Source organism: Thalassophryne amazonica, chromosome 3 (assembly GCF_902500255.1).
Source record: "Thalassophryne amazonica chromosome 3, fThaAma1.1, whole genome shotgun sequence".
In the NCBI taxonomy this organism is placed as follows: domain Eukaryota; kingdom Metazoa; phylum Chordata; class Actinopteri; order Batrachoidiformes; family Batrachoididae; genus Thalassophryne; species Thalassophryne amazonica.
This window is the reverse complement of record NC_047105.1, coordinates 3,682,530-3,708,293: the sequence shown is the minus strand read 5'-3', so window position 1 is coordinate 3,708,293 and position 25,764 is coordinate 3,682,530. Positions and strand designations below refer to the sequence as shown.

General features: G+C 42.4%; 1 protein-coding gene and 1 long non-coding RNA gene across 2 annotated transcripts; one reads left to right on the top strand and one right to left on the bottom strand.

The window, feature by feature from the left end:
- The first annotated feature begins 2,026 nt into the window (after positions 1–2,026).
- LOC117507865 lies at positions 2,027–24,394 on the top strand. Its single transcript, XR_004559851.1, has 4 exons — positions 2,027–2,037; positions 15,778–15,784; positions 23,847–23,852; positions 24,236–24,394. It is a non-coding gene; the product is annotated as an uncharacterized LOC117507865 (long non-coding RNA).
- pth4 (parathyroid hormone 4) lies at positions 7,197–22,977 on the bottom strand. Its single transcript, XM_034167646.1, has 3 exons — positions 22,903–22,977; positions 13,056–13,127; positions 7,197–7,512 (listed from the first exon to the last, which is right to left on the bottom strand). Coding segments are annotated over exons 1-3 (330 nt in total). The 5' UTR covers positions 22,905–22,977; the 3' UTR covers positions 7,197–7,256.
- Positions 24,395–25,764: the final 1,370 nt, after the last annotated feature.

The following is a 25,764-nucleotide window of genomic DNA, read 5'->3' as shown; positions in this document are numbered from 1 at the left end:
TGATCAGGATATGTCATTCAAAGCGCATATTAAACAAATATGTAGGACTGCCTTTTTGCGTTTACGCAATATCTCTAAAATCAGAAAGGTCTTGTCTCAGAGTGATGCTGAAAAACTAATTCATGCATTTATTTCCTCTAGGCTGGACTATTGTAATTCATTATTATCAGGTTGTCCTAAAAGTTCCCTAAAAAGCCTTCAGTTGGTTCAGAATGCTGCAGCTAGAGTACTGACGGGGACTAGCAGGAGAGAGCATATCTCACCCGTGTTGGCCTCTCTTCATTGGCTTCCTGTTAATTCTAGAATAGAATTTAAAATTCTTCTTCTTACTTATAAGGTTTTGAATAATCAGGTCCCATCTTATCTTAGGGACCTCGTAGTACCATATCACCCCATTAGAGCGCTTCGCTCTCAGACTGCGGGCTTACTTGTAGTTCCTAGGGTTTGTAAGAGTAGAATGGGAGGCAGAGCCTTCAGCTTTCAGGCTCCTCTCCTGTGGAACCAGCTCCCAATTCAGATCAGGGAGACAGATACCCTCTCTACTTTTAAGATTAGGCTTAAAACTTTCCTTTTCGCTAAGGCTTATAGTTAGGGCTGGATCGGGTGACCCTGGACCATCCCTTGGTTATGTTGCTTTAGACGTAGACTGTGGGGGGGTTCCCATGATGCACTGTTTCTTTCTCTTTTTGCTCTGTATGCACCACTCTGCATTTAATCATTAGTGATCGATCTCTGCCCCCCTTCTCGGCATGTCTTTTTCCTGGTTCTTTCCCTCAGCCCCAACCAGTCTCAGCAGAAGACTGCCCCTCCCTGAGCCTGGTTCTGCTGGAGGTTTCTTCCTGTTAAAAGGGAGTTTTTCCTTCCCACTGTGGCCAAGTGCTTGCTCATAGGGGGTCGTTTTGACCGTTGGGGTTTTTCATAATTATTGTATGGCCTTGCCTTACAATGTGGAGCGCCTTGGGGCAACTGTTTGTTGTGATTTGGCGCTATATATGAAAAAAGTTGATTGATTGATTGATTGACTGTGGAAATTAAATGAAAAAAAAAAAATCATTATAAGTTGTGTTTACAGAGCTCCAGGATCTAATATAGATACTTTTGTGGATAAATTGACAGAAATGTACAATACAGTGAAAAATAAGTTTTTGTTTGTCTGTGGAGACTTTAATGTGGATTTTTTAAATCTGTATGGTCAGGTACAAATAACTGAATTTATAAACTCTGTGTTTTGTATGGGATTGTTTCCAGTAATCACACATTCAACTAAAGCTTATAGTTAGGGCTGGATCAGATGACCCTGTACCATCCCTTAGTTATGCTGCTATAGACGTAGACTGCTGGGGGGTTCCCATGATGCACTGAGTGTTTCTTTCTCTTTTTGCTCTGTATGCACCACTCTGCATTTAATCATTAGTGATCGATCTCTGCTCCCCTCCACAGCATGTCTTTTTCCTGGTTCTCTCCCTCAGCCCCAACCAGTCCCAGCAGAAGACTGCCCCTCCCTGAGCCTGGTTCTGCTGGAGGTTTCTTCCTGTTAAAAGGGAGTTTTTCCTTCCCACTGTCGCCAAGTGCTTGCTCACAGGGGGTCGTTTTGACCGTTGGGGTTTTCTGTAATTATTGTATGGCTTTTGCCTTGTTGCCCCAAGGCACATCAACACATACTGATAATATATTGACAAATACTACTGCAGGGAATATAACAGGTGGAATAACCATTAGTGATGTCAGCGATCATATGCCGGTTTTTGCAGCTTTTCAGCTCTTAGTTGATGGATATGACCAGAAAGACTCTGTACATATCAAAAGAAAATTAACTGAAGTTACCCTTGAAAATTTTAGAAGGGCCTTACTGCAGCAGGATTGGCGTCATATTTAAAATGATGACATCGACAAATCATATGAATCTTTTGTCACCATTGTTTCGAATTTGTACGATAGACATTGTCCCTTGGTGCCATTAAGTAAAAATGCTCAAAAAACTGACGAACCTTGGGTTACAAAGGGACTCCAGAATGCATGCAAAAAGAAAAATCTTTTGTATAAGCAGTTTATAAACTATAGAACTAAGGAGGCTGAAAGTAAATATAATATATATGAAAATAGATTAATGAATATCATGCGATTATGTAAGAAGCAATATTATTGCAACTTATTGGTTAAAAATAAAACCAACATTCCTAGCACCTGGAAGATATTAAATGAAATTATTAACAAGAGGAAAATAGTTAAAGATTATCCAACTTATTTTTATACAGGTTCTGATAAAACTGTAAAAAACAATAAAGTTATTGCAGATCATTTCAATAATTATTTTGTTAATGTGCGTAAAATTTGATCAAATTCAATTATATATTCTAAAACACTAAAATGAATTCATTCAGTTTTGGATTCAATGTACATTAAAGAAGTAGATGAAAATGAAATCATCAACATTGTTTATAAATTAAAGGGGAAAAATCAACTGACTGTTATAACTTTGTTTTTGATCAAAAATATTATTCATTGTATTATTAAACCTTTAACTTATATTTGCAATTTGTCACTGATGACTGGGAAATTCCCTTCTAAAATGAAAATAGCTAAGGTGATACCTTTGTTTAAATCTTGGGACAAGCATGTCTTTTCAAATTATAGGACAATTTCTAGGCCCAAAAAAATAAGTATTTGAACACCCTGCGATTTTGCAAGTTCTCCCACTTAGAAATCATGGAGGGGTCTGAAATTTTCATCTTAGGTGCATGTCCACTGTGAGAGACATAATCTAAAAAAAAAAAAAAATCTGGAAATCACAATGTATGATTTGTTAATAATTTATTTGTATGTTACTGCTGCAAATAAGTATTTGAACACCTGTGAAAATCAATGTTAATATTTGGTACAGTAGTGTTATGTGTGGGACGCGGTCGGAGCACCGACCCAGCATTTGACAGGACCCAGCATAAAATAAGCAGAGCACGGTTCAAAAGATAACAGAATTTAATAATCATAATAAGTGCAGTGATAAACAACAAAAAAAGTCCACGGTCTGGTGAGGTGAAAACACGGCGCGCTCTCAGCAGCGCAAACGGTCCGGAGCCACAGCAGTTCGGACCCAGGGACCCCGCCGACACCCCCCAGGTGGCCGCGACAAACCAAGTCTGTGAAGAAAGAAAACATGAGGTGAGTCCAACTCCACACAGAGAGACACAACTCAAAGGTGCACGCAATCAGCAAACACTTCCTGGCTTAAATATATATATCAGCTTCTCACCCTGCAGGCACGGAACAACTCAGTTCAAATCTCCACTGCAGCAGAAGCTGATTAGACAATTAGCATAACGTGACAGCTCAATAACACAAGGTGTGAGGGACACCAAATCCACTGTCATTACTTCATAAAAGTCACCAAAACCAAATTACCTCAGGAAGTGTGCTGAAGAGCTTGAGACCTCACCCAATCCTCCTTCACAGACTGTGGCGTCAAACCTGGAGCGGTCTCTGCGTCCGTGATGGTGAGATTGTTCTCCTGACGTCGATCTCACACGTCTGCTCACAAGGTCGAGTCTCTGGCAATCACACACTGTGCATTCAAGGTTTAAGTGCAGCAATCGCTGATCAAGACAGAATACACCACAGCTGTGAGTCCTGATGACCTGCACGTGAAAACAAGCCTCAGGTGTTCAGGGTGAGGTCCTAATGCTCAGCCACTCAGTCCTGAATGCATACCACCTGGTGGGAGAAACAGAAAACAAAAACAAAGCCAGCCAAACACCCCAGCACATAACAAGTAGCCTTTGTTTGCAATTACAGAGGTCAAATGTTTCCTGTAGTTTTTCACCAGGTTTTCACACACTGCAGCAGGGATTTTGGTCCACTCCTCCATAGAGATCTTCTCCAGATCTTCCAGGTTTGGAGTTTCAGCTCCCTCCAAAGATTTTCTATTGAGTTCCAGTCTGGAGACTGGCCAGGCCACTCCAGGACCTTGAAATGCTTCTTACGGAGCCCCTCCTTAGTTGCCCTGGCTGTATGTTTGGGGTCATTGTCATGCTGGAAGACCCAGCCATGACCCATCTTCAATGCTCTTACTGAGGGAAGGAGGTTGTTTGCCAAAATCTCACAATACATGACCCATCCATCCTCCCTTCAGTACGGTGCAGTCGTCCTGTCCCCTTTCAGAAGATCACCCCCAGAGTATGATGTTTCCACCCCCATGGTTCACGGTTGGGATGGTTTTCTTGGGGTTGTTCTCATCCTCTAAACATGGTAAGTGGAGGTGGTTCCAGAAAGCTCTATTCTGGTCTCATCTGACCACATGACCTTCTCCCATGCCTCCTCTGGATCATCCAGATGGTCACTAGTGAACTTCAAACGGGCCTGGACATGTGCTGGCTTGAGCAGGGGGACCTTGCTGCCCTGCAGGATTTTAAACCATGACAGCATCATGTGTTACTAATGTAATCTTTGTGACTGTGGTCCCAGCTCTCTTCAGGTCATTGACCAGGTCCTCCTGTGTAGTTCTGAGCTTTCTCAGAATCATCCTTACCCCACAAAGTGAGATCTTGCATGGAATCCCAGACCAAGGGAGATTGACAGTCATCTTGTGTTTCTTCCACTTTCTAATAAATAATTATAACAGTTGTCGTCTTCTACCAAGCTGCTTGCCTGTTGTCCTGTAGTCCATCCCAGCCTTGTGCAGGTCTACAGTTTTGTCCATGGTGTCCTTAGACAGCTCTTTGGTCTTGGCTAAGGTGAACAGGTTGGAGTGTGATTGACTGAGTGTGTGAACAGGTGTCTTTTATACAGGTAACAAGTTCAAACAGGTGCAATTAATACAGGTAAAGAGTGCAGAATAAGAGGGCTTCTTAAAGAAAAATTAACAGGTCTGTGTGAGCCAGAATTCTTGCTGGTTGGTAGGTGTTCAAATACTTATTTGCAGCAGTAACATACAAATAAATTATTTAAAAAAATCATACATTGTGATTTCCGGATTTTTTTTTTTTAAGATTATGTCTCTCACAATGGACATGCACCTAAGATGAAAATTTCAGACCCCTCCATGATTTCTAAGTGGGAGAACTTGCAAAATTGCATGGTGTTCAAATACTTATATTCCTCACTGTGCCAGTTTTCTAAAATTCTGGAAAAAATATTTTTAAAGAGGTTGAATGATTTTATATCCAAACATCATATACTTAGTGAACAGCAGTATGGTTTTAGAAGTCGTACTACTTCACTGGGTATAACTGAACTTGTTGAGCAAGTTACAAATGCAATAGAGATGAAGCAATATACTGTAGGGATTTTCTTTGATTTGCAGAAACCATTTGATACCATAGATCATTCTTTATTATTGGACAAATTACAGAAGTATGGCATTAGAGGATTAGCACTTGATTGGTTAGCCAGTTATTTATCAAACAGGTATCAGTGTGTTCATTTTGGAGGGACAAATTCAAAATTGTTAAGGATCACATGTGGGGTGCCCCAAGGGTCAGTCCTTGGGCTGTTGCTGTTTTTGTTGTATGTTAACAATATAGGTTTGGTGTCAAAGACTGTGCATTGCTGATGACATGACTGTGTTCGGTAGTGGGGACAATTTGGAACAGCTTTTGGAAAGGATGGAGAGGGAATTATTACATTTTAAATATTGGTTTGATTCTAATAAATTGTCACTTCGTTTTTGTAAGACTAAGTGTATTATATTTGGAAATAAGCCTAGGAATTTAAATAGAAACCTATCATTGAACAATGTTGAAATTGAAACTGTATCTGAAACTAAATTTCTTGGCATTTTTATTGATGATAAATTAAGTTGGAAAATACACATAAATTATGTCAAATCTAAAATTTCAAAAGTTATCTCAATTTTGTGCAACGCACATTATTTTATCCCCCAACATTTATTGGTCATGCTGTACCATTCAGTACTTGTCCCATATATGACCTATTGTATTGAAGTTTGGGGAAACATGTATAAAACAAAAACAAATTCAGTTTTTCTGTTACAAAAGAGGGCTATAAGAATTATAAGTAAAAAACCATATTATGGACCAACAAACCAATTGTTTGCTTGTCTGGGTATTTTGAAATTTCAAGATTTGGTTGAGTATTTTACGATACAGGTCATGTACAAATTTAAAAATAATCTTTTGCCTCTACATGTTCAGGAGTTGTTTAAAATGAGGGAGTCCATTTATCATTTGCGAGGAACACTGATATTTGAAAGAAGAAAGATTCAAACTACTGTTAAAAGTCATTGTATTTCTGTAAAAGGTGTTAGAATATGGAATAATTGTGCTGATAGTTGTTTTTTCCACTCATTTGTTGTTTTTATTGCTTTTTTCCATTCAGTAATTGTTTTTTCCACTCATTTGTTGTCATTGTTTTTTCCTTCAGTCATTGTTTTTCAGTCATTTGTTATTGTGTTTTTTTCATTCAGTAAGTGTTTCATTCATATGTTATTGTTTTTTCATTTAGTAATTGTTGTTTTTTTCACTCAGTAGTATGTCTTCTTATTGCTGATTGGGTGACGTCATGTCACAGATCACAAATCTGGGAAACAGAAAAAATGTTTTTCTGTAAATTTGAGAAATTCCTTTGAGAAAGCTGTAATTTTGAACAGATTGTGATTTGCTGTTACAGTTTGGGCAAACAAACAAACAAAAACACTCCATTTGAATGTCTAACAGTTTCAGCAGATTGTAAAATAATCTCACACTAAAAACATGATTTTAAATACAGTATTATTTATTTATTTTTTGTCATTCATTAAACAAAAGGAGACTTTAAAGCGTGCATGTCGTTACTACACGAACAAATACAACGGAACTGAAACAAAAAAAAAGACAAAATTCAAAATAAACAATGCTCAGATATTTTGTTTTTCCCTTCATCATGTGACATTGTGCAACAACTGAACATATGATGTGTGAATGTTTGCTTGCTTATTTATTTATTTATTTATTCTGCCTTCATGTGATATGGTTGATGGACATAACTCCATTGTCGCAAATGGCTAAGATGGCTAGTTCTAGTTCCAGTTAATGTCTTAAAATTAATTAGCACTTTTAAACAGCCATGCTGATTTTATACACACACACACACACACACACACACACACACACACACACACACACACACACACACACACACACACACACACACACACACACACACACACACACACACACACGTGTATATATATATGTGTCGAGAGAGAGAGAAAGAGATTCAAACAGTTGTCTAAGTATCATGATGGTTGTTTTAAAATATCGATGTTACGGTTGTAAATCTGTGAGACAGGGATCAAAAAGGGCTCCGAGTGCACTCCTGAGCCGGGTCGGTGGAGGGTCTCTGGGGCCCTGTGCTGTAGCCAGGTCCAGCTGGAAGGCCTTGGGGGATCTGGCTCCGGCCATACGGGGCTGGACGTTGTGGAGAGCCTGGATGGCGCTGGAGAGCCAGATCAGTCTTTTCAGAGTCTGGATGCTTTGGCCTTGATCGTGCATCAGCTGGTGTTCTGACACCGATCGCCGGCTGGGGGACAAAAACCCCAAACGTTAGTCAGGACACTTCAGGGGACTGAACCAACCACCACATCTTCTGTATTTATATTTTGGTGATTCCCTGCGTGTGGATGTAGGAGGTAATTATAAGATAAGATCATTTATTGTCAGAGCAGAGATCCAAAATTTGTCTTCAGTAGCTCCATTACAACACAATACATAAACAACACAAGTAAGACACATACAGTATTTCACAAACAAACAATCATCTTCATCTCATCTTGGGCTGCTTTTCCGGGTTCGGGTCCCGGAAGTAACAGCTACAGCAGGGGACCCCAGACTTCCCTTTCCCGTGCCACATTGACCACCTCTGACTGGGGGATCCCGAGGCATTCCCAGGCCAGTGTGGAGATATAATCTCTCCACCTAGTCCTGGGTCTTCCCCGGGGTCTCCTCCCAGACGGATGTGCCTGGAACACCTCCCCTGGGAGGCGCCCAGGAGGCATCCTTACCAGATGCCCGAACCACCTCAGCTGGCTCCTTTCAACGCAAAGGAGCAGCGACTCCGAGCTCCCCACGGATAACTGAACTTCTCACCCTATCGCTAAGGGAGACACCAGCCACCCTCCCGAGGAAGCCCATTTTGGCCGCTTGTACCCGCAATCTAGTTCTTTCGGTCATGACCCAACACTCATGACCATAGGTGAGAGTAAGAACGAAGATTGACCAGTAGGTCGAACGCTTTGCCTTTTGGGTCAGCTCCCTTTTCGTCACAACAGTGCGGTAGAGTGAATGCAATACCGCCCCTGCTGCGTCGACTATCCAGCCAATCTCACGCTCCATCTTCCCCTCACTCGTGAACAAGACCCCGAGGTACTTGAACTCCTTCACTTGGGGCTAGGCTGTATTCCCTACCCGGAGTAGGCAATCCATCGGTTTCCTGCTGAGAACCATGGCCTCAGATTTAGAGGTGCTGATCCTCATCCCAGCCGCTTCACACTCGGCTGCAAACCAATCCAGTGAGTGTTGGTCACCGGCCGATGAAGCCAACAGGACCACATCATCTGCAAAAAGCAGTGATGAGACCCTGAGCCCACCAAACTGGAAACCCTCCTCCCCTCGACTGTGCCTCGATATCCTGTCCATGAATATTACCAACAGGATTGGTGACAAGGCGCAGCCCTAGCGGAGGCCAACCTCAACCGGAAACGAGTCCGACTTACTGCCGAGCACAGCTCTCGCTTTGCGAGTACAGAAATTGGTTGGCCCTGAGAAGGGACCCCCTCACTCCATACTCCCGCAGCACCTCCCACAGTATCTCCCAGGGTACCCGATCATATGCCTTCTCCAAGTCCACAAAAAGCATGTAGACTGGGTGGGCATACTTCCAGGCACTCTCCAGGATCCTTGTGAGAGTAAAGAGCTGGTCGGTTGTTCCACAACCAGTGCGGAACCCGCATTGTTCCTCTTCAATCAGAGGTTCGACTATCGGCAAACCATCCTTTCCAGTACCCTGGAGTAGACTTTACCATGGAGGCTGAGTAGTGTGATGCCCCTGTAGTTGGCACACACTCTCTTGTCCCCCTTTTTAAATATGGGGACCAACACCCCAGTTTGCCACTCCTTAGGCACTGTCCCAGACCTCAACGCAATGTTGAAGAGACGTCTCATCCAAGACAATCCCTCCACATCCAGAGCCTTCAGCATTTCTGGACGGATCTCATCAACCCCGGGGCCTTACCACTGCGGAGTTGTTTGACTACCTCAATGACTTCCACCAGGGAAACTGATAAAAATCCTCCATCACCTTCCAGCTCTGCCCTTACTATAGAGGGCGCTCCGGTCTGATGCAGGAGTTCTTCAAAGTGTTCCTTCCAGTGCCAGATTACATCCTCAGTTGAGGTCAACAAAGTCCATCCTTACTGTAGACAGCTTGAATGGTTCCCTGTTTCCCCCTCCTGAAGTGCCTCATGTTCCGCCAGAAGCACCTTGGTGCTGACCGAAAGTCCTTCTCCATGGTTGCTCCGAACTCCTCCCACACCCTCTGCTTTGCCTCCCCCACAGCAGAGGCTGCTGCCCTTTGGGCTTAATGGTACCTTGCAACTGCCTCTAGAGTCCTCTGAGATAACATATCCTGGAAGGACTCCTTCAGTTGGACAGCTTCCCTGACCACCGGTGTCTACCACGATGTTTGAGGGTTGCCGCCCCTTGAGGTACCTAAGACTTTCAGGCCACAGCTCCCTGCTGCAGCTTCAGCAAAGGAAGCTTTGAACATTGCCCATTCTGGTTCAATGCCCCCAATCTCCACAGGGATGCTAGAGAAGGTCTGCCGGAGGTGTGAGTTGAAGATCTGTCGGACAGTGGGCAACTCCAGACATTCCCAGTTCACCCGCGCTATCCGTTTGGGTTTACCAGGTCTGTCCAAAGTCCTCCCCCACCCTCTAATCCAACTCACCACCAGATGGTGACCAGAACATGCAGCCTCAGATCAGATGATACCATCACAAAGTCGATCATCAAATTCCGGCCTAGGGTGCTCTGGTACCATGTACACTTATGAGCATCCTTATGTTCGAACATGGTCGTCATTATGGACAGTCCGTGACTAGCACAGAAGTCCAATAACAAATGACCATTCGGGTTTAGATCAGGGAGGCCGTTCCTCCCAATCACACCTCTCCAGGTGTCTCTGTCATTGCCCACGTGTTCGTTGAAGTCCCCCGACAGAACAATGGAGTCCACCACCACAGACCCATACAGGACTCCATTCAGGGACTCCAAGAAGGCCGAATACTCCAAAATGCTGTTCAGTGCATATGCACAAACAACAGTCAGTAACCCCCCGCCACCCAAAGATGCAGGGAGGCGACCCTCTCATCTACTGGAGTAAACTCCAACGTATCGGCGCTCAGTCGGGGACTCACGAGTATCCCCACACCCGCCCAGTGCCTCACCCCCTGGGCAACTCTAGAGAAGAATAAGGTCCAACCCCTATCATGGAGGTGAGACCCACCAGGTCTAACTGGTATCGCTCCACCTCCCACACGAGCTCTGGCTTCATCCCCCACAGTGAGGTGACGTTCCACACCCCCAGAGCTAGCCCCTGCCCCCCGGGTCTTGTCTGTCAAGGACCTCGACTTTCACTGCCACCCAAAGGACAGCGCACCCGACACCAGCAGTTCCCCCTGCGGGTGGTGAGCCCACAGGGTGGAGATGGAAAGTCCACGTTGCTTTTTTGGGCTGTGCCCGACTGGGCTCTGTGGCAAGCCATACAACAAAAATTTACTCACATTGCGGCCTTGATAATAGTTATGGATTAAGCCCCTTTATTTAGTTTAAGTATCGACTGATGCACAAAAGAATGTTTCATTCTGACCTTATTAAACAGTGGAACACTATCGGCGTCCAGATGGAAGGACATATTCACTGTTCAGAAGATGGTTAGTGTCAGAGATGATGTTTTTTGCCAGCCTTATTGTGTTGTTGTGATAAGACGTCTCATACAGACCTTCTACAGGCTGACCAACAATTTTTGAACAGAGTTTTAACAAGGGTTTCAGTCCGGATTTTTATAGGAGTGGACAGGCAGCTGTACCACAGAGCATTACAGTACTGTAGTACACTGAGAATAACAGAAGTATAAAACAGTAGGAGTATTTGTCGTGTAGCTCCAAACGATCTTACATGATGGAGAAAATACACCCTCTGTTTGGTTTTCTTACAGATGTAGTCAGTATGATGTATCCAAGATAGAGTGGCATCTATCATTATGCCAAGATATTTATGTGACTCCACCTGTTGGATTGTTTCATTATTGACAGTTGTGGGGTTTACCCTTATTGGTTTTGGACTAAACACAATGTCCTCTGTTTTCTTTGTGTTTATCTCCAGAGTGTTGTTTTTGCTCCATGTGACCACTTTATTAATGCCTTGTTGGTGCACACCACTTTCTGAATCATGGATTAATTGGCACAAATCTCCACACACTAACTCTCTCATCTGGAGTCTTAACTCATTCATTTAATTAGTTTTTTTTATTTTTTTAATCACAGTATAGTTTGTCTGTAGGACTAAATGAAGGGCTCTTAATTGGATTAAGCATGTATAGAAATTAGACTGACAAGACTTTTTTTTTTAGCATTTATGAGGGTTTAGTGGCAGTGTGAATGAGTCTGCCTCCTGAACAGAGCACTTTGGGCTCTAGGATTAGCTGTGAGGTTGGAAACTGGAGAGACTGAAACAAGAAAATCTCTGTGATGTTCTGTTGTTTATGTATCAACAGAAACATTATGAAAAATTTGGATGCATCGGTGCATCCATCATCCTCAGAGAGTTAACCTTAAAATTACTATATGAAATGATCTAATTAAAGAAAATGGTGTGTTTAAATTTAAACTGAAAATCAAACAATTTAGAACAAAATTAAAACCACACCTCTTTAAAACTCAAACACACACACACACATCATTCACATTCACTTTGTAAATAAAGATCCATCTTCTTTCATCAGTTGTCAGGATTCTTCTATGTGTCAGTAAAAGTTGCTTCATCATAGTGACCTCATGTTGTGGGTGCCATCTTTGAACAATTAGAGCCCTGTTTCCCACCAGGCACAAAACAACACAGCGCTCAGTGCACAGCTGACCTTAAAGTTAATGTAACTGAGTGAGATAACTCTGAACACCCGACTCCTCACTCATAAGACAGACACTCTACCAGGTCAGCCAAATGTGAGTGGGCACAGGGCATGGCACAGGGTGTGATGTGGGGCACAGTGTGGGGTGCCGTGTCATGCAGGGCAATTGGTGCAGAGCGTGGGAGGGCGTGGTGCACGGCACGGTGTGGTGTAGTGCAGTGCGTGGTGTGGGTGCTATGTGGGCGTGGTGCAGGGCACGGTGTGGTGTAGTGCAGTGCGTGGTGCGGGTGCTATGTGGGCGTGGTGCAGGGCACGGTGTGGTGTAGTGCAGTGCGTGGTGCGGGTGCTATGTGGGCGTGGTGCAGGGCACGGTGTGGTGTAGTGCAGTGCGTGGTGCGGGTGCTATGTGGGCGTGGTGCAGGGCACGGTGTGGTGTAGTGCAGTGCGTGGTGCGGGTGCTATGTGGGCGTGGTGCAGGGCACGGTGTGGTGTAGTGCAGTGCGTGGTGCGGGTGCTATGTGGGCGTGGTGCAGGGCACGGTGTGGTGTAGTGCAGTGCGTGGTGTGGGTGCTATGTGGGCGTGGTGCAGGGCACGGTGTGGTGTAGTGCAGTGCGTGGTGCGGGTGCTATGTGGGCGTGGTGCAGGGCACGGTGTGGTGTAGTGCAGTGCGTGGTGCAGGGTGCTGGATGCAAATAACTTGAATTCAGTGCCGACTTATAAATGTTCTCGTATCCATCTCCTGACCTGGCTAACGGAAACTGGCTGTAAAAGTGATAAATTAGTTCTTATATAATCTGAAATGGAACAAATGTCCTTTTTGAAGACGCTACAGCTGATCAGTGTTTGGCTTTTTTAAGATTAATTGCTGAGAACAGCTGCAACTGGCGCTGTGTTGGTCAGTGATGAATGATCCATTGATTTGTGTTTGTTGCCTCACCTCAGATCTTGTTGCCATTGAGCAGCCGCAAAGGTGACAACAATTAAAATGAGAGCGAAACACTGCAGAGGCCTGTGGGACAGGAAGAAAAGACATAGGAAATCAGCTCACATTCAAGAAAAGTACACGTCAGAAAATGATACAAATCGATGACAATGTTTTAAGAGATAGAATTCTGACTGGATGTCGTCTGTGTGGGCAGCACGGTGGCTTAGTGGATAACACTGTTGCTTCACAGTGAGAAGGTCATAGGTTCAATTCCCACCTGTGGCCTTTCTGTGTGGAGTTTGCATGTTCTCTCTGTGTTTGCGTGGGTTTCCTCCGGGTGCTCCAGTTTCCTCCCACATCCAACATGCGTGTTAAGTGGACTGGAAACTTTAAATTGTCTGTAGGTGTCCATGTGACTGTGTTTGTTTGCCTGTTTGTGGCCCTGTGACAGACTGGTGTCCTGGGTGTACCCCGCCTCTCGCTCTATGACTGCTGGGATAGGCTCCAGCCCCCCGCAACCTTTAATTGGACTAAGCAGTTGACAATGAGTGTGTTTGTGTGTCTGTGTATGTGAATGTGAGCCATCATTGTAAAGCTGTTTCAGATAGAAATACAGTCTATTAAGGACTCATTAAATAATCAATATGTAACTAAAATGGGGGAATTTTCAAGTTGCGATAGAGCAGCGCTTACGCGCATGCGTGATCATGTCACAACTCTATCCGATTAGGGAGACGCGGTTTCATTCAACAACAAGAACTGTCAAGAAACTTTCTGGTCACTGTTTGAAGTTGTGTGAAGGTAGTAATTGCCTTTTGAATGCTTGAATAATGATGTCAGTCTCAAAGAAATCAAATAATAGTGAAAATATGTTCATTGCGCCCAGAACTTTGTTATTTTGGTCGTTGAATTTTCCGAGCAACAAATGTAAAGCTCCGGTCACAAGGCACTAACGAAGGACACTAAAGCCAAAACGAAACAAGAAATCTGGACGTACATTGACTTGGAGACATCATCTAACCGGGTGTAACGATTTACCCAACCTGACCCCCCCCCCCCCCCAAAAAAAAGTTGCCAGTACTCACAAACATACTTTAACATCCCTTGTTTATTGTTTCTGCATTCTGAAGAGGTAGCGAGACAGGGAGGGAGGGAGAGAGAGAGTGCTGTCTACTAATGTACCCTTTTGAGAACAGAGCGCATTTCCGAAAATAAATAAAAGTACTTAATTTAGCCATATTTGGGTCAGTCTGGGTCGGTTTTGGTCCATCATTGGAGTCAGTTTGGGTACTTTAAGAACCTACTTTAAGAAAAGGGAGGTGCACAGAGTAACATATACGATTGGAGGAAGGTGCACACAGTGGACTACATTCTTTATAGGAGATGGAAGCTGAAAGAAATCAGACTGTAAGGTGGTGGCAGGAGAGAGTGTCACTAGACAGCACAGGATGGTTGTTTGTAGGATGACTTTAGAGGTAGAGGCTTAAGGAGAAAGAGGTTGGCGAAAAAGTTTTGGGATCAATCAATCAATCAATCAATTTTTTTATATAGCGCCAAATCACAACAAACAGTTGCCCCAAGGTGCTTTATATTGTAAGGCAAGGCCATACAATAATTATGTAAAACCCCAACGGTCAAAACGACCCCCTGTGAGCAAGCACTTGGCTACAGTGGGAAGGAAAAACTCCCTTTTAACAGGAAGAAACCTCCAGCAGAACCAGGCTCAGGGAGGGGCAGTCTTCTGCTGGGACTGGTTGGGGTTGAGGGAGAGAACCAGGAAAAAGACATGCTGTGGAGGGGAGCAGAGATTGATCACTAATGATTAAATGCAGAGTGGTGCATACAGAGCAAAAAGAGAAAGAAACACTCAGTGCATCATGGGAACCCCCCAGCAGTCTACGTCTATAGCAGCATAACTAAGGGATGGTACAGGGTCACCTGATCCAGCCCTAACTATAAGCTTTAGCAAAAAGGAAAGTTTTAAGCCTAATCTTAAAAGTAGAGAGGGTGTCTGTCTCCCTGATCTGAATTGGGAGCTGGTTCCACAGGAGAGGAGCCTGAAAGCTGAAGGCTCTGCCTCCCATTCTACTCTTACAAACCCTAGGAACTACAAGTAAGCCTGCAGTCTGAGAGCGAAGCGCTCTATTGGGGTGATATGGTACTATGAGGTCCCTAAGATAAGATGGGACCTGATTATTCAAAACCTTATAAGTAAGAAGAAGAATTTTAAATTCTATTCTAGAATTAACAGGAAGCCAATGAAGAGAGGCCAATATGGGTGAGATATGCTCTCTCCTTCTAGTCCCCGTCAGTACTCTAGCTGCAGCATTTTGAATTAACTGAAGGCTTTTTAGGGAACTTTTAGGACAACCTGATAATAATGAATTACAATAGTCCAGCCTAGAGGAAATAAATGCATGAATTAGTTTTTCAGCATCACTCTGAGACAAGACCTTTCTGATTTTAGAGATATTGCGTAAATGCAAAAAAGCAGTCCTACATATTTGTTTAATATGCGCTTTGAATGACATATCCTGATCAAAAATGACTCCAAGATTTCTCACAGTATTACTAGAGGTCAGGGTAATGCCATCCAGAGTAAGGATCTGGTTAGACACCATGTTTCTAAGATTTGTGGGGCCAAGTACAATAACTTCAGTTTTATCTGAGTTTAAAAGCAGGAAATTAGAGGTCATCCATGTCTTTATGTCTGTAAGACAATCCTGCAGTTTAGCTAATTGGTGTGTGTCCTCTGGCTTCATGGATAGATAAAGCTGGGTATCATCTGCGTAACAATGAAAATTTAAGCAATACCGTCTAATAATACTGCCTAAGGGAAGCATGTATAAAGTGAATAAAATTGGTCCTAGCACAGAACCTTGTGGAACTCCATAATTAACTTTAGTCTGTGAAGAAGATTCCCCATTTACATGAACAAATTGTAATCTATTAGACAAATATGATTCAAACCACCGCAGCGCAGTGCCTTTAATACCTATGGCATGCTCTAATCTCTGTAATAAAATTTTATGGTCAACAGTATCAAAAGCAGCACTGAGGTCTAACAGAACAAGCACAGAGATGAGTCCACTGTCCGAGGCCATAAGAAGATCATTTGTAACCTTCACTAATGCTGTTTCTGTACTATGATGAATTCTAAAACCTGACTGAAACTCTTCAAATAGACCATTCCTCTGCAGATGATCAATTAGCTGTTTTACAACTACCCTTTCAAGAATTTTTGAGAGAAAAGGAAGGTTGGAGATTGGCCTATAATTAGCTAAGATAGCTGGGTCAAGTGATGGCTTTTTAAGTAATGGTTTAATTACTGCCACCTTAAAAGCCTGTGGTACATAGCCAACTAACAAAGATAGATTGATCATATTTAAGATCGAAGCATTAAATAATGGTAGGGCTTCCTTGAGCAGCCTGGTAGGAATGGGGTCTAATAAACATGTTGATGGTTTGGATGAAGTAACTAATGAAAATAACTCAGACAGAACAATCGGAGAGAAAGAGTCTAACCAAATACCGGCATCACTGAAAGCAGTCAAAGATAACGATACGTCTTTGGGATGGTTATGAGTAATTTTTTCTCTAATAGTTAACATTTTGTTAGCAAAGAAAGTCATGAAGTCATTACTAGTTAAAGTTAATGGAATACTCAGCTCAATAGAGCTCTGACTCTTTGTCAGCCTGGCTACAGTGCTGAAAAGAAACCTGGGGTTGTTCTTATTTTCTTCAATTAGTGATGAGTAGAAAGATGTCCTAGCTTTATGGAGGGCTTTTTTATAGAGCAACAGACTCTTTTTCCAGGCTAAGTGAAGATCTTCTAAATTAGTGAGACGCCATTTCCTCTCCAACTTACGGGTTATCTGCTTTAAGCTACAGGTTTGTGAGTTATACCACGGAGTCAGGCACTTCTGATTTAAAGCTCTCTTTTTCAGAGGAGCTACAGCATCCAAAGTTGTCTTCAATGAGGATGTAAAACTATTGACGAGATACTCTATCTCACTTACAGAGTTTAGGTAGCTACTCTGCACTGTGTTGGTATATGGCATTAGAGAACATAAAGAAGGAATCATATCCTTAAACCTAGTTACAGCGCTTTCTGAAAGACTTCTAGTGTAATGAAACTTATTCCCCACTGCTGGGTAGTCCATCAGAGTAAATGTAAATGTTATTAAGAAATGATCAGACAGAAGGGAGTTTTCAGGGAATACTGTTAAGTCTTCTATTTCCATACCATAAGTCAGAACAAGATCTAAGATATGATTAAAGTGGTGGGTGGACTCATTTACTTTTTGAGCAAAGCCAATAGAGTCTAATAATAGATTAAATGCAGTGTTGAGGCTGTCATTCTCAGCATCTGTGTGGATGTTAAAATCGCCCACTATAATTATCTTATCTGAGCTAAGCACCAAGTCAGACAAAAGGTCTGAAAATTCACAGAGAAACTCACAGTAACGACCAGGTGGACGATAGATAATAACAAATAAAACTGGTTTTTGGGACTTCCAATTTAGATGGACAAGACTAAGAGTCAAGCTTTCAAATGAATTAAAGCTCTGTCTGGGTTTTTGATTAATTAATAAGCTGGAGTGGAAGATTGCTGCTAATCCTCCTCCTCGGCCCGTGCTACGAGCATTTTGACAGTTAGTCTGACTCGGGGGTGTTGACTCATTTAAACTAACATATTCATCCTGCTGTAACCAGGTTTCTGTAAGGCAGAATAAATCAATATGTTGATTAATTATTATATCATTTACCAACAGGGACTTAGAAGAGAGAGACCTAATGTTTAATAGACCACATTTAACTGTTTTAGTCTGTGGTGCAGTTGAAGGTGCTATATTATTTTTTCTTTTTGAATTTTTATGCTTAAATAGATTTTTGCTGGTTATTGGTGGTCTGGGAGCAGGCACCGTCTCTACGGGGATGGGGTAATGAGGGGATGGCAGCGGGAGAGAAGCTGCAGAGAGGTGTGTAAGACTAGTCGGAGAGATGAAAAAAGTAGACAGGAGTACAAGGAGATGCGGCGTAAGACGAAGAAAAGTGGAAAAAGTGAAGGAAAAGGCATATTGCAAGCTGTACAAGAAGTTGAATAGTAAGGAAGGAGAAGAGGACTTGTACCGACTGGCCAGACAAAGGGACAGAGCTGGAAAGGATGTGCAGCAGGTTAGAGTTTTGTTCAATAAACACAGGAGATGAATAGGCGGGCCCTTCAGAGCTGACTGGCGAGTGGTGAGGAGGGGTCATGCCCGCCGGCTCTCTCTCCTGTGCAGGAAAGAAATTCAGTGTTTCCGAGTGATCATTCTCTGTAATAATTTGAACTGTCTCTTTTAGCAGGTTCAACTCTGACAGGTGTCATAACAACGGATCGCTTAGCCGCTCAGTGAGGCGACATAACAACGGATCACGTAGCCGCTCAGTGAGGCGACATAACAACGGATCGCGTAGCCGCTCAGTGAGGCGTCATAACAACGGATCACGTAGCCGCTCAGTGAGGTGACATAACAACGGATCACGTAGCCGCTCAGTGAGGTGACATAACAACGGATCACGTAGCCGCTCAGTGAGGTGACATAACAACGGATCACGTAGCCGCTCAGTGAGGCGACATAACAACGGATCACGTAGCCGCTCAGTGAGGCGTCATAACAACGGATCACGTAGCCGCTCAGTGAGGTGACATAACAACGGATCACGTAGCCGCTCAGTGAGGCGACATAACAACGGATCACGTAGCCGCTCAGTGAGGTGACATAACAACGGATCACGTAGCCGCTCAGTGAGGCGACATAACAACGGATCACGTAGCCGCTCAGTGAGGTGACATAACAACGGATCACGTAGCCGCTCAGTGAGGTGACATAACAACGGATCGCGTAGCCGCTCAGTGAGGTGACATAACAACGGATCACGTAGCCGCTCAGTGAGGTGACATAACAACGGATCGCTTAGCCGCTCAGTGAGGTGACATAACAACGGATCGCTTAGCCGCTCAGTGAGGTGACATAACAACGGATCACGTAGCCGCTCAGTGAGGTGACATAACAACGGATCGCTTAGCCGCTCAGTGAGGCGACATAACAACGGATCACGTAGCCGCTCAGTGAGGCGACATAACAACGGATCACGTAGCCGCTCAGTGAGGCGACATAACAACGGATCACGTAGCCGCTCAGTGAGGTGACATAACAACGGATCACGTAGCCGCTCAGTGAGGTGACATAACAACGGATCGCTTAGCCGCTCAGTGAGGTGACATAACAACGGATCGCGTAGCCGCTCAGTGAGGTGACATAACAACGGATCACGTAGCCGCTCAGTGAGGTGACATAACAACGGATCGCTTAGCCGCTCAGTGAGGTGACATAACAACGGATCACGTAGCCGCTCAGTGAGGTGACATAACAACGGATCGCGTAGCCGCTCAGTGAGGTGACATAACAACGGATCACGTAGCCGCTCAGTGAGGTGACATAACAACGGATCGCGTAGCCGCTCAGTGAGGTGACATAACAACGGATCACGTAGCCGCTCAGTGAGGTGACATAACAACGGATCACGTAGCCGCTCAGTGAGGTGACATAACAACGGATCACGTAGCCGCTCAGTGAGGTGACATAACAACGGATCGCGTAGCCGCTCAGTGAGGTGACATAACAACGGATCACGTAGCCGCTCAGTGAGGCGACATAACAACGGATCACGTAGCCGCTCAGTGAGGTGACATAACAACGGATCACGTAGCCGCTCAGTGAGGTGACATAACAACGGATCACGTAGCCGCTCAGTGAGGCGACATAACAACGGATCACGTAGCCGCAAGTGGTGGGTGTGGCTAGGGTCCACACCCAAAGTACCCCCCAAAATGGGTTTGTTTAACATGGGAGGTGCAGACTTTGTTCTAATGCCAGTTGATGCAGGTGTATTTACTGAATGGAAAAATCCAACTTAAGATTTTTTTTTTTGGTGGAAGCACTTATTAAGAACACAATTAATTAGTGCTAATTAGAGTTTTATTTAACATGAAAGGTGCACAGTTCAGAGATCCTTCAGAGATACATCTCAGTACTGAGATGTGACACTATGTAATGAAGTTTCTTTCAACTGTGCATCTTTTACGTTAAATAAAACTCTAATTAGCACTAATTAACTATGTGCTCAACTAGTGCTTCCAGCAGGGGTGGTGGCCAAGTGGCTAATGTGCTTGGTTTCAGTGCAGAAGGTTCCGAGTTCAAATCCCACCCCTGCCACATTTTTCCATGTAATGTGGAGTTGCGTCAGGAAGGGCATCCGGTGTAAAACCTGTGCCAATTCAACATGCAGATCCACCTTGGATTTGCTGTGGCGACCCCGAGTGCAAACAAGGGAGCAGCTGAAGGGTCTTACTTAATTAGTGCTTCACCAAAATAAATGTTCTTAAGTTGGGTTTTTCCATTCAGTGAACAGTCCCACATCAATTGGCACTGAAATAAAGTCTGCACCTCCCATGTTAAACAAACCCATTTTGGGGGGTAATTTGGGTGTGGACCCTAGCCACACCCACCACTTGCGAAACTTAAGAATCACATTTCCTGGCACAGTTTAGCATAATAAGCATTTCTGATACTACAGAGCTTCCGCACCTTTCATGTTGAATAAAAGTCACCTCGCTCCTGGACTAACTCCTTGGTTCTACCTGCCGTTAAAGAAGACGACTCCTTAACAAAACAAAACAAAAAAATGAATGAAATGTTGGGAATGGAACTGGTCACCGGTCACATTCTAATTCTGTGACCGTCAGGGAAAACCAATGTATGTCCTGCAGTTTTCTCAATGTTCCAAAATAAACATTTGAGAAAAAAAAAAAGAAGACTACTCCTCAGTAGAACTCTCCTTGCCTAAGAAGACTAGTCCTGAGTTGAACAAGTTTTTTTTTTAAACATCTGTATGACTCATATAGGAATGTGAAAGGGTGGGGGGGGGTTCAAATCCTTGAGTTGGGGGTCCAGTGGGCCACAGGGCCCCCGGTGGGGTCGAGGGGCATAATACATAAATTTCATTTGAAACCCAAAATGTATAATTTAAGGAAATACATTTTTATATACAAATAGTCCTTGCTTGGGATTGGATCAGTTGCCATAAGAACCACCCAGGAAGAACCAAGATAACACTAATGCAAACTTTATACCTGCCTGTCGGTTGCGTCATTCGCAACCGACTCACGCATGTGCACGAATGTTCAAGCTTGGCTGATGCAAGCGCACATATTCAAATCCATATAGTTTTTGCAAAAAATAAAAAGGTCAGATAGTTTTCTAACAGACCTCATATTTAGCGGTATTAATATTCGCGTTTACATTATGAATAGTACGTTATGTATTAAAATAGCATAATTTAATTTGGCAACCTTGTTTAACTCGCGAAATTCACATAAATCCCATGCGAATATTTGCACCTTTACAGTATTTGCAACAGGAAGGAGAAGCTTCCTTTATTTCTCAGCTTATACATACAAACATGTTTTTACAAACCAGACAAGTGTAATTGTGTGTCTACATGGGTATTTACAAGCCTACTAATCAATCAATCAATCAATTTTATTTATATAGCGCCAAATCACAACAAACAGTTGCCCCAAGGCGTTTTATATTGTAAGGCAAAGCCATACAATAATTATGTAAAACCCCAACGGTCAAAACGACCCCCTGTGAGCAAGCACTTGGCTACAGTGGGAAGGAAAAACTCCCTTTTAACAGGAAGAAACCTCCAGCAGAACCAGGCTCAGGGAGGGGCAGTCTTCTGCTGGGACTGGTTGGGGCTGAGGGAGAGAACCAGGAAAAAGACATGCTGTGGAGGGGAGCAGAGATCAATCACTAATGATTAAATGCAGAGTGGTGCATACAGAGCAAAAAGAGAAAGAAACAGTGCATCATGGGAACCCCCCAGCAGTCTAAGTCTATAGCAGCATAACTAAGGGATGGTTCAGGGTCACCTGATCCAGCCCTAACTATAAGCTTTAGCAAAAAGGAAAGTTTTAAGCCTAATCTTAAAAGTAGAGAGGGTGTCTGTCTCCCTGATCTGAATTGGGAGCTGGTTCCACAGGAGAGGAGCCTGAAAGCTGAAGGCTCTGCCTCCCATTCTACTCTTACAAACCCTAGGAACTACAAGTAAGCCTGCAGTCTGAGAGCGAACTCAGACTGCAGGTTTTGCACTTTTGCACTTTTGCTTTCTAAACAAAATTTTTCCACTACAAATGCTTCATTATGAAAATTGATCAACATTGTCACCTTTTTATGTGATACAATAGTAAAAAGCTCACAGGTTGATTGAGATGTGCTGCCAACCTGTTGTTCGATAGAAGGTTTTGATATGTTGCAGCTTCCTCCTGCACAGAGCATATCGAGCTTTGGGCAGAGAGAAAATCTAGACAATCTTCCTGTACCATTTCCACCATCTCCCTCATTTTCATGGAAAATGAAAGATAGGTTTTGCTCTTTCACCATTGATATGAATATTGTACAGCAAAATACTGCACAAAATAATACGCGTACACTGTGTATGTGAGTCCGTGTACAAGTACTCTGAATACTACCACAGACACTTATAAATAAGTGTATTTATGGAAGATAATACAAATACATGCAGGATACATTAGATAGTATTAGAAAATGGCAAAACATAGAAGCTACATTGTGTGTGTGTACAAATACAGAAAAATATATTGACTGTCAAGAATCTAAATGTTCAGTTGAAGGAGGTTTTTCTTCTCTGAACGGCACTCACTGGACTTCCAGTCCATTGCGGCACTGTGACCTGGATCAGGTCAGACCGAGTGTTCCTGGAATAAAGATCTGAGGTTTGTACTCACATGCTGAAGGTTCGGCTCCTCTGCTGATCTCTGACTCCTGCTCCCACCTCCTCGGCTTTTATAATCCCCACTCAGGCTTTTAATTTGAAAGACACGTCAGTGTTTGAGGTGGTTTTTGTGTTTGTTCACAGAAAATATCAGTTTCTTTTCAATCCAAAGCTTCTTCTCTCACTCAGACTCTTAATCTGCTGCTTCCATAAGGAGGAGATTAGCAGGTGTTTTTTGTTTTTTTTTACAATAATCCCTCTTTTCTCTGTGACACATTCTGACGCTTTTAGTATATTAAGAAGATATTTTATCTATGAAAGCATAATTCAGGCAACAACTGCAGTTCAAAGTAGAACACATATTTCTGCCCACCAGATCCAGGTGAATCACTTAATCCGGATCACGTCAGTATTTATTTGCAGGTTTTTGTACCAAATGCAGAAAATTGTTATCGCCTTATTCCAAAATGGATGAGATTCATTTTCCCCTCAATTCTACTCACAACACCTCATAATGACAGCATGAAAAAAAAAAGTTTTGTTGAAATTTTTGCAAATTTATTAAAAATAAAAAACTAAAATCACGTGCCCATAAGTGTGAAATCCTTTGGTTCTTACTGTAATACTGTCCCTCACAAAGTACAAACTCAAACTATTCCACACTTTCACATTTATTCAAAGTCACCGTGGAAATCAGGCCTGGATTCTGAAGAACTTCTCTCACTCATGAGATCCACCCGTTCAGAACCGAGAACAATGGACAAATAGTTTTTATAAAAGGAAAAGATGGGTGTAACAAAGGCGGACCTTATTTTGCAAAATCCTTCCCTTATTGGTCCCCGTGGGCATTCAATTTCAATTTATTGATTGATTGAAATGTTTATTTTGAATATCTAGGCACAAAATAAAAATAATCTAAAATAAAGAAACCATAATCAATGAATATTCAAAAAGGAGTAAGAAGTAAAACTTATTTACTCCCACCCCTTGTCTTTAAGTAAATCACATAATCAACTTACACACATGCTATATGCATTAATACATATAGCCTAAACATATACACACAGCCAAATACTTTCATCCATTAGCACATGTACAGTCCCACATATAAATCTACATGTACCATACAAACATAATACACACAAACACCACAAAGGAGACTAGCCAAAGCAAGGAAACGAAAGAATTGATTAGAAATGACCAAAATAAATAACTAGACACCTAGTGATTGGCCACACCTCCTTCATCCTCATACAGCATTTTAAAGTCTCATATTTGAACATTGCTATAATTCCACAATAAATCCCTTCAGAAGTCTCACCCCGCAGACTGATACACAAAAACAGTTCCTGGTTCTATAAAGTTACATTTTCTCCTTAGATTATAACCCTCTTCATGATTTTTGAGCAATTGTTGAATATTCCCTGGTAATAGATTATTTGTTGCTTTGAACATTATTTGTGCTCTTTGGTATTTTGCACAATGTCAGTAAGCTTGAGTATCTGTGACTTTAGAATTAATGCGTTTGTGTGATCCTGATAACCAGCTCTGTGAATGACCCGTATAGCTCTTTTCTGTAGGATATTTAATGCACATAATGAGGTTTTATAGTTGTTGCCCCAAACCTCAGCACAGTACTTCAAATAAGGAGACTAGTGAACAGTATAGAGTGTGGAGTGATTTGCTTAATTTATTACTGCAATGTTTCTTGAGACTTTACCATGTTATCCCCTGAGTGGAAAATATTAGTATCATCAGCAAATGGTACAAAATGCAGTAGCTTAGAAACCTTATACATATCACTGATATACAAAATAGAGTTTGGGGCCCAATACTGTCCCCTGGGGGATGCCACAAGCAAACATGCTGTTTCTTATAATATTATTTAGTATCTTTAATGTTATTTTTTTTTCCACATATGTTTATTTGCTTTTTAACATTTTCTTAAACAAACACAGCTCAGCAAAACCTTGATCCATATCATTAGATTACAGCCAGGTTTCAAGTAAAATCTTAAGATACATACATATATATAAACAAACATATACATGTATATAAATAAACAAACAAACAAAAAAATGAATACAGAAAAACATTGTGACAATGTTCAAAATCAGCAATCAGCAATTGCACTGTTCAGTAATGAAGATACAGATTGGTCAGTGAAGCGAAGGTACGGTGCCCATATGTCTATAAAGCTGTTTTTAGTGTGGTGAATGTGACAAGTCAAGTATTCCAGAGGAAAGAGTTCAATGATGAGTTTGTGCCATGTGGCTTTGGATGGAGGCTTATCGCTGATCCATGTAAGAAAAATATTTTTCCGTGCAGCAAATGTTAGGATGTTAATCTATTATGAGGAGGTGAGCCGAGGCTTGTTGCTCTGTATCCCAGTAACAAAGAGACAGGGTCCAAAGGTAAGGATATTCCAAAAATATGTCTTAGGTCCACCAAAATGTCTTTGCAGTACAATTGGATTTTAGGACAAAACCAAACACAATGAGCATACGTCCCAGTGGCAGATTTACATTTCAAACATAAAGGTGAGGTTTGAGGATTCATCAAATGTCTTTTGTGTGGAGATATTTGCAATCTATGAATTATTTTAAATTGGAGCAGTCTAGCATGATTGCAAACCGAAATATATTTTGTCTGACAACAGATGGAACTCAATGTTTCTTCATCAAGGACTATACCCATTTCTGATTCCCATTTTTGTTTAACCTCTGATAAAGTTGATGAGTTACGTTCAATCAATGTACAATAGAAATAAATAATTATTTTCTTTGTAGGACAGTTTAGGATTAATTTTTCTAATGGTGAGGGACTGGCGTTAGACATCAAAGTTGTTTTCTTATGAATAAAGTCTCTAACTTGC